We start from the raw sequence: 15,967 nt of genomic DNA on the forward strand, positions 1-15,967 counted from the left end.
TTATTTTTCGTAGCTATTTCTGCTTGTTTTTTGTTTTTTGTTTTTTTTAAAATATATTTTATTGATTTTTTACAGAGAGGAAAGGAGAGAGATAGAGAGTTAGAAACATCGATGAGAGAGAAACATCGATCAGCTGCCTCCTGCACATCTCCTACTGGGGATGTGCCCACAACCCAGGTACATGCCCTTGACCGGAATCGAACCTGGGACCTTTCAGTCCGCAGGCCGATGCTCTATCCACTGAGCCAAACCGGTTTCGGCTGTTTTTTGTTTTTTAATCTTTATTGTTATGACCTCTCTCCCGATTTTTTTTGAGGGGGGAGGCAACCAAAATTTTTGATGGCCTTGTTTAAAAAAAACTTTATTGTTGAAAGCAGTACATATGTCCCCCCTTTTCCCCCATTGACCCCCTCCAGCCCACTCCTGGTCCCCACACCACACCTTCACCACCCTGTGGTCCCTGTCCATGGGTTATGCATATATGCCGACAAAGACTTTGGCTGATTACCTCCCACCCTCCCCCCGCCTTCCCTCCGAGACTCCGAACTCTGTTCCATGCTTCCATGTCTCCGGATCCACTCCGTCCATCAGTTTATTTTGTTACTTAGATTCCACATGAGTGAGATCGTGTGATACTTGTTTTTCTCTGACTGATGTATTTCACTTAGCATGATACTCTCCAGGTCCCTCCATGCTGTCTCGAAGGGTAAGAGATCCTTCTTCTTTACTGCTGCATAGTATCCCATGGTGTAAATGTACCACAGCCTTTTTATCCACTCATCTACTGATGGGCACTTGGGCTGTTTCCAGGCCTTAGCTATTGTGAATTGTGCTGCTATGAACACAGGGGTGCATACTTTCTTTCTGATTGGTGTCTCGGGTTTCTTATAATATACACCTAGAAATGGGACCACTGGGTCAAATGGCAGTTCCATATTTAATTTTTTGAGGGAGCTCCATACTGTTTTCCACAGTGGCTGCACCAGTCTGCTTTCCCACCAGCAGTGCACAAGGGTTCCTTTTCCTCCACATCCTCACCAGCACTTGTCGTTTGTTGATTTGTTGATGGTAGCCATTCTGACAGGTGTGAGTTGATACCTCATTATCGTTTTAATTTGCATCTCTCTGATGATCAGTGACTTTGAGCATTTTTTCATATGTCTCTTGACCATCTGTATGTTCTCTTTGGAGAAATGTCTATTTAGGTCTTTTGCCATTTTTTAATTGGATTGTTTGTTTTCCTTCTTTAAGTTGCATGAGTTCCTTATATATTTTGGAAATTAACCCTTTATCAGATGGATCATTGCCACTGTATGTTTCCCATACAGTGGGCTTTCTTGTTGTTTTGTTGATGGTTTCTTTTGCTGTGCAGAAGCTTTTCATTTTGATGTAGTCCCATTTGTTTATTTTCTCCTTAGTTTCCTTTGCCCTAAGATGTATCCATAAACATACTGCTATAAGAGATGTCTGAGATTTTGCTTCCTATGGTTTTTTCTAGGACTTTTATGGTTTCACAACTTACATTTAAGTCTTTCATCCATTTTGAATTTATTCTTGTGTATGGTGTAAGTTGGTGGTCTAGTTTCCTTTTTTTTTTTTTTTTGCATGTATCTGCCCAATTTTCCCAACACCATTTATTGAAGAGACTGTCTTGACTCCATTGTATGCTTTTGCCTCCTTTGTCAAATATTAATTGAGCGTAATGGCTTGGGTCGATTTCTGGGGTCTCTGTTCTGTTCCATTGATCTATATGCCTATTCTTGTGCCAGTACCAGGCTGTTTTGATTACAGTGGCTTTGTAGTATAACTTGATATCTGGTATTGTGATTCCTCCAACTTTGTCACAAGATTGCTGCAGCTATTCAGGTCTTTTTTGGTTCCATATAAATTTTTGGAGTATTTGTTCTAGATCTGTGAAATATGATGTTGGCATTTTAATAGGGATTTCATTGAATCTGTAGATTGCCTTGGGTAATATGGATGTTAATTTTAATGATGTTAATTCTACCATCCATGAACACGGTATATTCTTGCATTTGTTTATATATTCCTCTATCTCTTTTTTCAACATCCTGTAGTTTTCTTTTTTTTTTTTTTTTTGAGAGTCATCAACAGGCTTTAATGAGGAATGGATACATAAGAAGTGGTCCACCTACACAATGGAATATTATTCAGTCGTAAAAAGCAATGAAGTACAAAAAAAATGAAATGAAATATTGACACATGCCACAACATGGATGAGCCCTGGAAACATGACACTAAGTGAAAGAAGCTAGACACAGGTCACACACTGTATGATTCCTTTTACATGAAATGTCAAGAATAAGCAAATCTATAGAGATAGAAAGATTAGTGGTTGCCAAGGGAATGAGGGGGCATTAGGAGGAAATGAGGGGCGAGTGCTAATCGGGGGATTCTTTCGGGGCAATGAGAGAATGTTCTAAAATTGGTTGTGGTGATGGTTACACAATTCTGAATAGACTACAACCATTCAATTTTACACTTCAGATGGGTGAATCGTATCTAATAAAGCTGTTATGTTTTAATTGGCTTTATTGACCCTAAAGATGGCCAAAGTCCAGGGATCCCCTACAGTAGAGGGTTCCAGAGTTCCTTTCTTCAGCCAACATGGGATCTGGCTGCTCTGATGGTGCCATTTGCACAGCCCTTCTCAAAAAAAAGAGCCCTCATCCAGAATGGTTGGAAGCTCAGGTGAAAGATATGAACCCTAAGAATGTGGGTTTAACTGCAGCCAGGAGGGGGGACTGTAAATACAGAAGCTGCTGCAGATTTTTACTCTACACAGCAGCCTTGGGGGGGAGGGTAATATAGATTTCTCTCATTTTTATCTTACATGTTTCTAAAATACTGTTCTTCTCTTTGGACAAATGATGTATTCGTTTCCTGTTGCCGTGTAATAAATTTCCACATATTTATTGGCTTAAAACGGTACCTGTTTATCATCTCACAGTTCAGGAGGTCAGAAAGCCAGGCATGGCATGGCTGGGTTCCCTGTTCAGGGTCTCACCAGCTGAAATTGAGGTGTCAGTTGTGGCTTTGATTTCATCTGGAGTTCTGGTCCTCTTCCAACTTCACTGGACGTTGGCAGAATTCAGTTCCCTTTGGCTGCAGAATGAGGTCTCATTGGCTTGCTGGCTACTGGCTGGGGTTTGCTCTCAGCTCCTAGAAGCCATCCTCAGGTCCTTGTGCCCTGGCCTCCTCCATCTCAGTTGACAAAAGCTGGAAAAGCTTACAGCAGGCCTGCTCTCCGCCTCCCCAGAAACCCCTGGTTTCTCCGAGGCGTTCCAGAGGCTGAGAATACTCTGAGCACCAGTTTCTTCTTCTGAGAAGCCCCAAGCCTGGGTTCCTCTCTGATTCACCCCCAGGTTCCAGGGTTCTGTGCTGGGGGCGCAGGCACCTCCCCGCGGGCGGCTCCAACGCGCACCCCTCCTGTAGTTTTCTTAGTACAAGTCTTTTATCTCCTTGGTTAAATTTTTTCCTAAGTATCTTATTTTATTGTTGTTGTTGCAATGGTAAATGGGATTGTTTGTTTAGTTTCTCTTTCTGAGAATTCATTATTGGTGCATAAAAAAGCCATTGATTTTTGGGTGTTGATTTTGTATCCTGCTACATTGCTTTTATCATGTTGAGATATTCTCCCTCTATTCCCACTTTGCTGAGAGTTTTTTTTTAATCAAAAATGGGTGTTGGATTTTGTCAAATGCGTTTTCTGTGTCTATTGATATGATCATATAATTTTTGTCTTTCAATTTGTTTATGTGATTTATCACGTTAATTGATTTGCGAATATGTACCAGCCTTGTATCCCTGGAATAAATCCCACTTGGTCACGGTGTATGGTCTTTTTAATATGTTGCTGGATGTGATTTGCTAATATTTGTTGAGGATTTTAGCATCTGTGTTCATCAGGAATATTGGCCTGTAATTCTCTTTCTTTGTAGTGTCTTTATCTGGTTTTGGAAGCAGGATAATGCTGGCCTCAGAAAAAGAGCTTGGGAGTGTTCCTTCCTCTTGGATTTTCTGAAACAGTTTGAGGAGTATAGGTGTCAGCTCTTCTTTGAATGTTTGGTAAAACTCCCCTGTGAAGCTGTCTGAACCCGGGTTTTTGTTTGCTGGGAGTTTTTTGATTACTGCTTCTATTTCATCAGTTATTGGCTTATTCAGGTTCTCTGATTCTTCCTGATTCAGTTTTGGGAGATTGTATTTTTCTAGGAATTTGTCCATTTCATGCACATTGTCCAGCTTGTTGGCATATAAGTTGTTCATAGTATTTTCTTACAGTCCTTTGTATTTCTGTGGTGTCAGTGGTTACTTCTCCACTTTCGTTTCTGATTTTATTTATTTGGGTCCTCTCTCTTTGTTTCTTGATGAGTCTGGCTAACAGTTCATCAGTTTTGTTTATCCTTTCAAAGAACTTGGTCTTGGTTTCATTTATTATTATACTTTTTTAGTCTCTGCCATTTATTTCTGCTCTAATCTTTATTATTTCCTTCCCTCTACTTACTCTGAGCTTTTCTTGTTGTTCTCATTCTAGTTCTTTAAATTGTAGGGTTAAATAGTTTATTGTAAATTTTTCTTGTTTGTTGAGGTATGCATGTAGTGCTATGAACTTACCTCTCAGGACTGCTTTTGCTGTGTCTCAGAGATTTTGGGTTGTTGTGTGTTCATTTTCATTTGTTTCCAGAAAGTTTGTTATTTCTTTCTTGATCTCGTTGATAACCCATTCATTGTTTAATAACATGCTATTTAGCCTCCATGTATTTGGATGTTTTTATTGTAGTTGATTTTTATTTTTATTTATTTATTTTTTTTCGGCTGCCTCTTTTTTTTTATTTTATTAAATCTTTATTGTTCAGATTACATTTGTTCCTCTTTTTTTCCCCCCCCATAGCTCCCCTCCTCCCAGTTCCCGCCCCACCCTCCACCCTCACTCCCCACCCACTGTCCTCATCCATAGGTGCACGATTGTTGTCCAGTCTCTTCCCGCATCTCCCACTCCCCTTTCCCCCCAAGAATAGTCAGTCCATTCCCTTTCTATGTCCCTGATTCATTATAATCACCAGTTCATTCTGTACATCAGATTATTTATTCACTTGATTCTTAGATTCACTTGTTGATAGATGCATGTTTGTTGTTCACAATTTGTATCTTTACCTTTTTCTTCTTCCTCTTGTTAAAGGATACCTTTCAGCATTTCGTATAATACTGGTTTAGTGGTGATGAAGTCCTTTAGCTTTTCCTTATCTGTGAAGCTCTTTATCTGACCTTCACTTCTGAATGATAGCTTTGCTGGATAAAGTAATCTTGGTTGTAGGTTCTTGGTATTCATCACTTTGAATATTTCTTGCCATTCCCTTCTGGCCTGCAAAGTTTCTGTTGAGAAATCAGCTGACAGTCGTATGGGTATTCCCTTGTAGGTAATTGAATCTCTTTCTCTTGCTGCTTTTAAGATTCTCTCTTTGTCTTTTGCTCTTGGCATTTTAATTATGATGTGTCTTGGTGTGGTCCTCTTTGGATTCCTTTTGTTTGGGGTTCTCTGCGCTTCCTGGACCTGTAAGTCTATTTCTTTCACCAGGTGGGGGAAGTTTTCTGCCATTATTTCTTCAAATAGGTTTTCAATATCTTGCTCTCTCTCATCTTCCGGCACCCCTATAATTCTGATATTTGTACGCTTGAAGCTGTCCCAGAGGCTCCTTACACTATCTTCGTATTTTTGGATTCTTTTTTCATTTTGCTTTTCCGGTTGGGTGTTTTTTGCTTCTTCGAATTTCAAATCTTTGACTTGATTCTTGCGCTCCTCTGGTCTGCGATTGGGTGTCTGTATAATATTCTTTATTTCAGTCTGTGTATGCTTAATTTCTAGTTGGTTCTTTATCATAGCATCAAGGGTTTCATTAGTTTTCGTGAGGCTCTCATCAAGTTTATTGGCTGCTTCTAGCACATTATTGCAAGCCCTCAAAATTGCGTTTTTTAGCTCTATATCCTCCATTTCTGTCATGTTTTTTTGTCTCGCATTTTTTATGCTTTCTTGGTGCACCCCCTTGTGGTCTTTGTGCGAAGTCTTGTTCTAGTTGAACCTTGATTGTTGTAGTTAACACTAAGGTGTCGGGTGAATTTCCCGCCAAAATATAAGATGGCGGTTCGCATACGCAGGTAGGTATCTTTGTGAACGGCAAACAAACAAATATTTGGTAATACGCAGTTACAATCGGCCCGAGTTTACACGTTTCCCGCACTCCACCGCAAATCTATATGAACGGAGTTAAGATGGCTCCTGCGGAGTACGCGCAATTCACGCGAGCCGACTTAGCTCGTTTCCCGCAATCCAAGTGTTAATACTAGAGGGATTTGACCACCAGGCCGACTGGCTGTGAGAATCAGCTGTGGGAAAACTTCTGTCCTCTGGAGAGGTGCTAATCTAGCCTTTGCCTGAGGCTATCGGCAAATGGCTCTGCGAAGGGCTTGGGCAGGGCGGGATCAACAGGGCGGGCGGAGGGAGCAGTTATGGCTGCTCTCAGTCTGGTTCCCAGAGGCTCTGCTTCTCAGAACCCCAGCAATGGCTGCAAACCTCGGAGAGAAAGCTGCCCTCACGTTTCAACTGATGCCAGACAGTCCCGCTTCTCCTGAGTCTGAGTCCCTAGAGACTCGCCTGGATCTGGAGCTCAGAGTCTGAGACTCCCTCCTGATTGAAAACGACAACCGCGCCCTCAGCCACCAGCCCGCTTTGTGCGCGCACCTCCGCACCTTTGTATTTTCCACACTGCGCCTCCTCTGAGCCTTGGTATGCTGTTGTCTTTCCTTCTAGTTGAAGAGTCTCTCCTCAGCCAGCCTTCCTGTGGTTCTGGGTGATGTCCATTCCGTCTTTTAGTTGTATTTGAAGTGGTTGTTTGCGGCAGCAAACTCCCGTGTTTACCTATGCCGCCATCTTGGTGTAGTTGATTTTTAATTTCATTCCATTGTGGTCTGAGAAGATGCTTGATATGATTTCAATCTTCTTGAACTTGTAGAGACTTGTTTTGTGTCATAACATGTGGTCTATCTTTGTGAATGATCCATGTGCACTTGAGAAGAATGTATATTCTTCTACTTTGGGGTTAAATATTCTATAAATGTCAATTAAATCCATCTGATCCAGTGTGTTCTTTAGAGTCACTGTTTCCTTGTTAAGTTTTTGTCTGGAAGATCTGTCCAGTGAAGTCAGAGGGGTGTTAAAGTCCCCTACTATGACTGTATTGTCGATCTCTCTGTTAAAGTCCTCTAGAAGTTTTTCTGTTTGTTTGTTTTGTTTTCATATATTTAAGTGCTCCTATATTGGGTGCATATACGTTTACTAGGGTTATATCCTCTTGTTGGATTGATCCCTTTAGTATTACTAGTGACCTTTGTTGTGTCTTGTGATGGCCTTCATTTTAAAGTATTTTATCGGATATGATTGCTACTCCAGCTTTTTAATTTTCCATTTGCATGGAACATTTTTTCCATCCCTTCACTCTCATCCTGTGTGTGTCTTTTGTTCTGAGGTGGGTCTCTTGTAGACAGCATACAGTTGGGTCATGTTTTTGTATCCATTCAGCTACCCTATGCTTTTTGATTGGGACATTTAATCCATTTACATTTAGGGTTATTACTGATTGCTAGTTTATTGCCATCTTAATTCCGTATGCCTAGGTTTCTCTCTCTCTTCTTCTCACTACAGCAGTCCCGTTAGCATTGCTTGTAATACTGTCTTAGTGGTGATGAACTCCTTTAGTCTTTTTTTTTTGGTCTGGGGAGCTCTTTATTTCACTGTCTATTTTGAGTGATAGCCTTGCTGGATATAGTAATCTTGGTTTTAGATCCTTGCTTCCCATTACCTTGAGTATGTCATGCCATTTCCTTCTGGCCTGTAGACTTTCTGATGAGAAATCAGATGACAGCCTTATCGGAGCTTCTTTGTAGGTAACAGTTTGCTTTTTTCTTGCCGCCTTTAAGATTCTCTCTTTGTCTTTAATTTTGGCATTTTAATTATGATGTTGGGCAGATTTTCCCACATGTTCTGACTGGACCCTGTCATGCTGAGGCTTCACTGGCTGAGGCCTGGGCCACAGGGCTGAGAATATGACATGGAAACCCCAAGATGGGGACTGGCTGGATCCTCTGCACCCCAAACCACAGGCACCACCCCACCTGGGGGCTGGGCTGATGGCACCACATGGCCAGATGTATACCCACCTGATTTACCTGTCCTTGCCCCTGGCCGCTGGCCATGTGCCCCAGCCCTACAGTGGTCACTAGGAACAGAAAAGCAGCCGACCCACCCTCAAGTGCCCTCAGGGAACTTCCAGACTAAGGGGTAGCACAGGCAGCAGCCCCGGCAGACACTGACTCACTGAGCAACCCCAGGCTGGCCCCTGCTCCTCTCTGGGCCTCAGTCTACTGCTCTGTACAATGGGCACAATATTTCCTAGACTAAGCGGGACTATGGGAGTGGCCAGATGGAGGGACTCACACTTTCCCCATGGAAGCTGAAATTTTAGTGCGGGAGACAAGATACAGAGAAATGAGAGAATTTGCCAATGGTGCTAAGAGCTACAGAGGAAGAATTCCGGTGCTCAGCGGCAGGAGTGTGCCTGAGTGTTGAGGGCGCAGTCAGGAGGGCCAGGTGCTGGGCAGAGCAAGGGAGGGGAGATGAGGCCAGCGGAGGTTGGGCTGTGTAGGGTCTTGGAGATCACTGTGAGGACTTGGCTTTGAGCCCGAGGGAGAAGGTGACCTATGCAGGTTTTCAAACGACCCCTGGAGGGAGCACAGGCAGGATCAGGGAGGAGACGCTTCCAGGAACCCAGGTGACCCATGGCTGTGAGGGGAGGGGGAGAGGACATCCCAGAACCTTCTGGCCGTAGGCCCAGCAGACACCCACATCTGGAGCTACACTGCAGTCCCCAAGACCAGACCCCTGGGGGTCTCTGGGGTTCATGACTGTACTCTTACCTGGAGGCTCTTCTGGCCGCCACAGGGGCCCAAAGGGTTCTTCCAGCCCCTCTGTGGCCGGAGGCCCCTGTGTTGTGGGGGGAGTGGTGGTCAGTCCTACGGGTGACCGTCTTCTGTTCTTGTTCCTTTCGCCTCCTCCTCCCTACCGACTGCTCCTGAAGATAAAGGTATTTGGAGTGTGTGGGTGTGTGTGTGCATGCTCCAGCCTCTGTGACATGCACCTGTGGGTGTGCATGTGTGTGCACTCGTGTGCGATAGCAGGGTTGGTCAGAAGCCGTGTCTCACACCTGTCCTGGCCAGGGCTGCCTCATGGGAGGCCGGGGCTGGGAGAGGGGAGCTGGGTCTGTGTGTAGGGCCTGGGCCGCATGAGGTGGGAGCGTTGAGGGAGACTGGGAAGACCCCGGGGTTCTCTAGGGAGCCCACCTCTGGTCGCCCCTCACCAGCGGGGTGTTTGGGGAGATCTGTGTCTGGGAAGTCCTGGGGTGGCCCCAGCCATGCTCCTCGCTCTAGGCGGCCAGAATGATACCCACTTCTTCTGGGGTCTAGATCCTGGAGGCCACACCCCTCTTGGAGTCCTTTGGTAACGCCAAAACTGTGAGGAATGACAATTCCAGCCGCTTCGGGAAGTTTGTGGAGATCTTTCTGGAAGGGTAAGTGGGACGTGGAGGAGCCCCCAGAGACCCTGCCGTGCACCCCATGTCCTGGCACAGCCCGCGGAGCCAACAGCAGCCCCGTCGCCCTGCCCCTGACTGCCGGGCTTGAGCTGCGCGTGCTCCCCACACAGGGGCGTGATCTCTGGTGCCATAACCTCCCAGTACCTGCTCGAGAAATCCAGGATTGTGTTTCAGGTGGGCCAGGCCCTCCACGGCCCTGTGTGCTGGGGCGTGGGACAGGGTGTGTGTGTGTGTGTGTGGCCAGGCTGGGTAAAGGGTGAGGAACAAATGCATGTGTATGTGTGAGCATGTGACTGAGCCCCCCGCCCCCATGCCCTGCAGCCACATTGGCCCTTCCCTGTCCCTGAAGCACACCAGGCCCGACCCTGCCAGGCCCCTTGCACTGACTGATTCTTCTCCCGGAGCGCTCTCCCACACCTGTGTGGCCGCCCCCGCTCCTCCCGGTCTGGTCCGGCGGAAGGGAAGCTGTCCCCTGTCACAGGGAGCTCCCGTCCCTTCACTGCGCTGTCTCCCAGAGCGCTCCTCACCACCTGCCATGTTTTGTGTTTTAACCAGTGATTTGCAGAGTGTCTGTCTCCCAGCTGGCAGGTGGGCCCATGAGGCCAGGGACTTCTGTCTGCCTTGTCCTCGCTGTGTCCCAGGGCCTGGAGCAGGGCCAGGCGCCCAGCGGGTGCTCAGCCACCCTGGCTAAATGAGCCGTCGGAGGCCTGTGTCTGCTCCTGGGACATAGGCCTGCATGGGTGTGTGTGGCCAGCACACAGCGAGAGCAGCACCTTTCTCTTACGGAATGCTGCCCAGGCCCCCCCCCCCACCCCCCGGGCTTCTCCACCCCTCCCTGCCCCCAGGCAGAGCCAGGCTGGGAGCTCACTCAGCACAGAGGGAACAGGCCCCACCCACAGGCCTGGGTGTGTATTTATATTGGTGGGCACACCTGGCCTGTATGTGTGCGGGGGTCGCCTAGGTGGGCGGCTCCCCTCTCGGCACTCACACACCCACTCTGCAGGCCAAAAACGAGAGGAACTACCACATCTTCTACGAGCTGCTGGCTGGGCTGCCTGCCCAGCTCCGGCAGGCCTTCAGCCTGCAGGAGGCTGAGACCTACTACTACCTGAACCAGGTGAGCACCAGCAGGCCTCCGAGGCTCCCCAGGCCTGGTCCCCCCTCATCACCCAGGGGCTGAAAGAGCCAAGTCCTGGTGTCCTGGTGTCCAGCAAAGATGATGGAGGTTTGGGAGGGCAAGTTTGGATGTGAGGTGTCTCATCACGGCACGTGGACAGGGATCAATCTAGGGTAGAGGAGGCCTACGTGATTCTTCGTTGTTCTGGAGACTACAACAGAAATAAGTAGCCTGGAGCTACTATACTTCCCCTCTAGTGCCTCAGTTTCCTCATCTGTAAAATGGGGATAGCACAGTATCACTGCCAGGGACGTGGTGAGGATTAAAGGAAGGAAATGTATGCAAAGCACTTAGCACAGTGCCCGCTCAGAGACTCCTGGCCCATGGGAACGAAAGTGCTGAGTGCAGACAGAGCAGGGACAGTCAGGGCTCCTGGCGCCACCCAGGGTCCCTGACCCCTGGCCCTGCCCTCGCCTAGGGCGGGAACTGTGAGATCTCGGGGAAGAGTGACGCAGATGACTTCCGCCGGCTCCTCGCTGCCATGGAGGTGCTGGGCTTCAGCGGGGAGGACCAGGACAGCATCTTCCGCATCCTGGCCTCCATCCTGCACCTGGGCAATGTCTACTTTGAGAAGTACGAGGTGAGTAGAGGTCCCAGCCGCCATCCCGGCTCCCTTGGGCACAGGCGTCTTTCCGAGGAATGCTCTGGGGGACAGAACGCGTCTGTATCTGCCTTTCAGGCGGCACCAACACATACCAATCGCTCTTTTCCCCTACACTTTGAGGTTGTTCGTCTTTTTATTATTAGTTTATTGACTTTTATTGACTTTAGAGAGAGGAAGGGAGAGGGATAGAAACATCAATGATGAGAATCATTGATCAGCTGCCTCCTGCACGCCCCCTAGGGGGGATCAAGCCCGCAACCCGGGCTTGTGCCCTGACCGGGAATCAAACAGTAACCTGGTTCATAGGTCGATGCTCAACCACTGAGCCACAGCGGCCAGACCATGTTTTTATTATTGAGTATGTATGATGCACATGTGTTAAGGAAATAAGCCTTTGTCTTTGATGTGAATTGTAAATGTCTTCCGGTTTATCATATATATTTTGACTTTATTTACAGGTATCTTGGTGTTTTGTTTTGTTTTTCGTGGTTGTTGTTTGTTTGCTTTGGCATTTCAGATTTTTAAAATTATTTTCAGGAATTCCATTAATCTTTTCTTGCATAAATTTTAGAGTTTTTTAAATCATTTTTAAAGAGACCTGTCTCTCTTAAATTATAAGTTTTGCCCATACTTTTTTCAAGATCCTTTATGGCTTTCACAGTTTGTTTTTTTAACATTTAACTCTTTGATGCATCAGGAATTTCTCTTGGTAAGGTATGAGGCAGGCATCCAATTTCTTTTTTTCCCAGGCAATTACTTAATTATACTAACTCCACCACTTGAAAAGTAAATATTTGTCATGTACTGAATTCCTATGTGTATTTATGCTGAATTCCAGACCTCCTACTGTGCTTCATTCATCTGCTTACATGCTATATGTCTGTTACCTGTTTTAATTATCGTAACTTTGAACTACGTTTGACCATCTCCTAGGTCCCCCTGCACTCCTATTTCAGAATTTTCCTGGCTCTTCTAGCTTGTTTATGTTTTTTTATATGAACTTTAAAATCTACTTGTTTAGCTCAAAATACAGTCCTGTGGGTGTTTCACACAGACAGACGCACAGGAGGTGGCCTCGGTGGTGAGCGCCCGGGAGATCCAGGCCGTGGCCGAGCTGCTGCAGGTCTCCCCTGAGGGGCTCCAGAAGGCCATCACCTTCAAAGTGACCGTGAGTCTCGGGCCTGGGGGTCTGTCCAGGCCTCCCGCCAGCGCCTGCACACCGCTGCTTTGTGCCCCTCCGTGGGCCCTCTCTCCCCTTCCCTCCCCTCCCTGTCCATCCCTCCTCTGAGCCAGGCCTGGAGGGGTTAACCTCAGACCCACAGGCATTCGATGCCCAGTCTCCAGGCCTTTGCATTGGCTGTTTCCTCTGCCCGGAGACCCGGCACACCGGGGAGCTAGCTGTTCCTGACCCCTGGCCGAGCTGGTGCCTCCTCTGGCCTCCCCCAGCCCCTGGGCCTCCTTCCCCTCCCAAGGCTGGTCTCGCTGCGTCAGGTTTGCTTATGCCTCTGCCTCTCCCGCTGGACCAGTAGCCCCCACCCCGACCAGCACAGCCAGGCAGGAGGGGGCTCGAGGGCCTTATGTTTCAACCTCTGGCCTACTGTCGACCTCAGACCAGTCACTCCATTTCCATTCCCCACCCAAACCCCAATCCTCGGAGGACTTCCTGGAGGCGGTGGCCAGCCTGCTGTTGCTCAGGGGCCATGTTCCTCCCTAGGAGACAATCCGAGAGAAGATCTTCACCCCCCTGACTGTGGAGAGTGCCGTGGATGCCAGGTGAGGCTGCACCCTCCCTCCCTGAGCCCCCGGTGACGGTGACGAGGCCCCCACGGTGCCCACCCCCATCACCATTTCTGCTCCAGGGATGCCATCGCCAAGGTCTTGTATGCGCTGCTGTTCGGGTGGCTCATCACCAGGGTCAACGCGCTGGTGTCCCCCCAGCAGGACGCACTGTCCATCGCCATCTTGGACATCTACGGCTTCGAGGTGGGGCTCCTGAGCGGGTGAGGGGAGAGGCATAAGGCTTCATGTCCCACCTCTGCCCAGAGCACAGCCATTCTTCGTTCAGGGCCCCCCTTACTATTATCTCCCTCGTCTTCTACCATGTCCTTCCCTCACCCACAGGCCTGTGGGTGCCAGGCTGTGAGCTGGGCAACACAGGGACCCTGGAAAGGACCAGACCTGGGCTCTGCCCTTGGAGGCACTGGATGGGCACAGGGGACAGAAATCGACAAACCCATGTGGTCAGAGCCGTAACAGTCAGCCTGGCGCTGGTGGAGCCAGAGAAAACCTTAGCGGGCAGGGGCCAGGGAGGTCTTCCTCGAAGGGCAGACATGCTGAGCTATCTCCTCAGGAACCAGGGAGGCGGGGGAGTGGCCCGCGGTGGGGGCCTGGGTCTGGGGAGCTGGAAGTCACCTGCAGGGGCGGGGCGGGGGGGGGGGGCGCCGCTGTGCTGAGTGCACAGTCGGGGTTGGGGTGAGACAGGCAAGACCCTAGAAAGAAACGTGCTGGCGAATGCTCACGCAGCACCTGTTGTGTGCCAGCGGCTGTTCCAAGTGGGTTCTGTTTACCGATTACTTAATCCTTACAACCACCTTATGATGTGGGCTTGTCATTATCCTTGTTTTACAGATGGGGAAACTGAGGTACAGGGGGCTTGTCCAAGGCACATGGTTAGAAAGATTGGAACCTGGAAGAAGGTTCCAAAGCCTGGGCCTTTATTTCTTTAAATAATTTTATTGATTTCAGAGAGGAAGGGAGAGGGAGAAACACCAATGATGAGAAGAATCATTGACCAGGTGCCTCCTGCATGCCCCCCACTGGGGATCAAGGCCACAACCCGGGCATGTGCCCCTGATCAGAATCGAACCCGGGACCCTTTAGTTGGCAGGCTGACACTCTATCCACTGGGCCACACTGGCCAGGGTGCACAGCCTGGGCCTTTAACCACCGAGCTGCCTCTCGCTGGGCCCAGCCTGCCAGGCTTCCTTCCGCCTGTGCACAGCGGCAGCCACAGAGGGTGCTGAGCAGGGCCTGTGGACAGGCTCCCGAAGCTGCAACCACAGAAGGCAGGGAGGGCACTGCACCTGAGCCGCGGTGGTGGGGGTGGGGGGAGGGGGAGGGCCTGGGAGGGGACAGATGGGCTGAGGCCCTCACCACCTGCTCACAGGACCTGAGCTTCAACAGTTTCGAGCAGCTGTGCATCAACTATGCAAACGAGAACCTTCAGTACCTTTTCAACAAGATCGTCTTCCAGGAGGAGCAGGTGTGCAGGGCTCGGTCTGACTCTCTCTCCCCGCTCCCCCCCATCCTCGCGTGCCCTGGGCCTCCTCAGTGACAAGCAGGACATGCTGGCTCATTAAGGGCAAATCGGAGGTTGTCAGGAGACCAAATGGAGGGAAAGGCATGGGAAGCTTCACCAGCGCATGAGAGGCCTGTGTTCTTGAGGGGAAGGTGTTGGGGGGAAGAGCCCAGGGAAGAGCCCGCTTGGGGATCCTCTTCACCCTCCACAGAACCGTCCTAGGTGGAGGGAGGAGAAGCCCAGCAGTGGTTTATGTGGCCCTGCTAGGAAGTGAGCTCCCTGTGCTAGGAGGTGTGCAAGCAGAGGTGCCCCAGGCCAGGCCCCGTCAGAGGGATTCATCCGGGGAGACAGTCGGGGGACCTGGGCAGGAGTAGGAGGCTGAGCCCTGCCGCCTGCAGGAGGAGTACCTCCGCGAACAGATCGACTGGCGGGAGGTGGCCTTCGCTGACAATCAGCCCTGCATCAACCTCATCTCGCTGAAGCCCTACGGCATCCTGCGCATCCTGGATGACCAGTGCTGCTTTCCCCAGGTGAGCCCTGGGCGCCGTGTGGGCTGGTCAGGCTGCTCCACGCCTCTGAGCCTCCCGTCCTCATCAGGCCTGAGCCCTACATTCCTCTCTGCTCTGGCCTGGGATGGGGGCTCAGGACAGCCAACCTGGATAGGGGGCTGCAGGTGTCCACTCGAGGGGCTACACCAGCCAGTGGGAATCATAGAAGGCTTCATGGAGGAGGTGACCTTGGGGTTGGGCCTCAAATACTGACTGGAAAACACAAGGGTGGGATGGGTGTTCTGGGCAGTGGGACAAAAGAGTGCAAAGTCAGCTGGGCTAGAGGGGAGGCAGCTGGGAGCTAACCAGACACTTGTCTGCAGAGATCCCCTCCGGCCTCCCGCCCAGGGCAGTGGGCAGCCAGGGGGAAGCTGTGACTTGTTCCTCCTCCCCAGTGATCACTGCAGATCAGTCAGGGCTGGAGAATCTGCCACTAGGCCAGGAACAGGGTGCCCAGGCCTCCTGCCCACCCACTGAACCCTGCCTGCCCCCAGGCCACAGACCACACATTTCTGCAAAAGTGCCATTACCACCATGGCGCCAACCCGCTCTACTCCAAACCCAAGATGCCATTGCCCGAGTTCACCATCAAGCACTACGCAGGCAAAGTCACCTACCAGGTGAGACCCCAGGCAGCCCTGCTGGCCTCCAGCGCCACAGAGCCCTGATGTTGGAGGC

The 15,967-nt window shown here is 49.5% G+C and overlaps 1 protein-coding gene across 1 annotated transcript in view; it reads left to right on the forward strand.

Moving 5' to 3' along the window:
• The window catches only part of MYO15A (myosin XVA), a 58,579-nt gene that overhangs the window by 9,489 nt on the left and 33,123 nt on the right, over nt 1-15,967 (forward strand). The window contains exons 8-18 of the mRNA XM_070394518.1: nt 9,150-9,155; nt 9,535-9,638; nt 9,773-9,836; nt 10,666-10,779; nt 11,258-11,419; nt 12,498-12,611; nt 13,158-13,216; nt 13,303-13,426; nt 14,610-14,705; nt 15,140-15,271; nt 15,784-15,909. Coding sequence (XP_070250619.1) covers nt 9,150-9,155; nt 9,535-9,638; nt 9,773-9,836; nt 10,666-10,779; nt 11,258-11,419; nt 12,498-12,611; nt 13,158-13,216; nt 13,303-13,426; nt 14,610-14,705; nt 15,140-15,271; nt 15,784-15,909 — 1,101 coding nt within the window. The remainder of the gene's footprint in view (nt 1-9,149; nt 9,156-9,534; nt 9,639-9,772; nt 9,837-10,665; nt 10,780-11,257; nt 11,420-12,497; nt 12,612-13,157; nt 13,217-13,302; nt 13,427-14,609; nt 14,706-15,139; nt 15,272-15,783; nt 15,910-15,967) is intronic.

This window comes from Myotis yumanensis, unplaced genomic scaffold, assembly GCF_028538775.1.
Source record: "Myotis yumanensis isolate MYYU_CA2020_CCGP unplaced genomic scaffold, mMyoYum1.0.hap1 SCAF_16, whole genome shotgun sequence".
NCBI lineage: Eukaryota > Metazoa > Chordata > Mammalia > Chiroptera > Vespertilionidae > Myotis > Myotis yumanensis.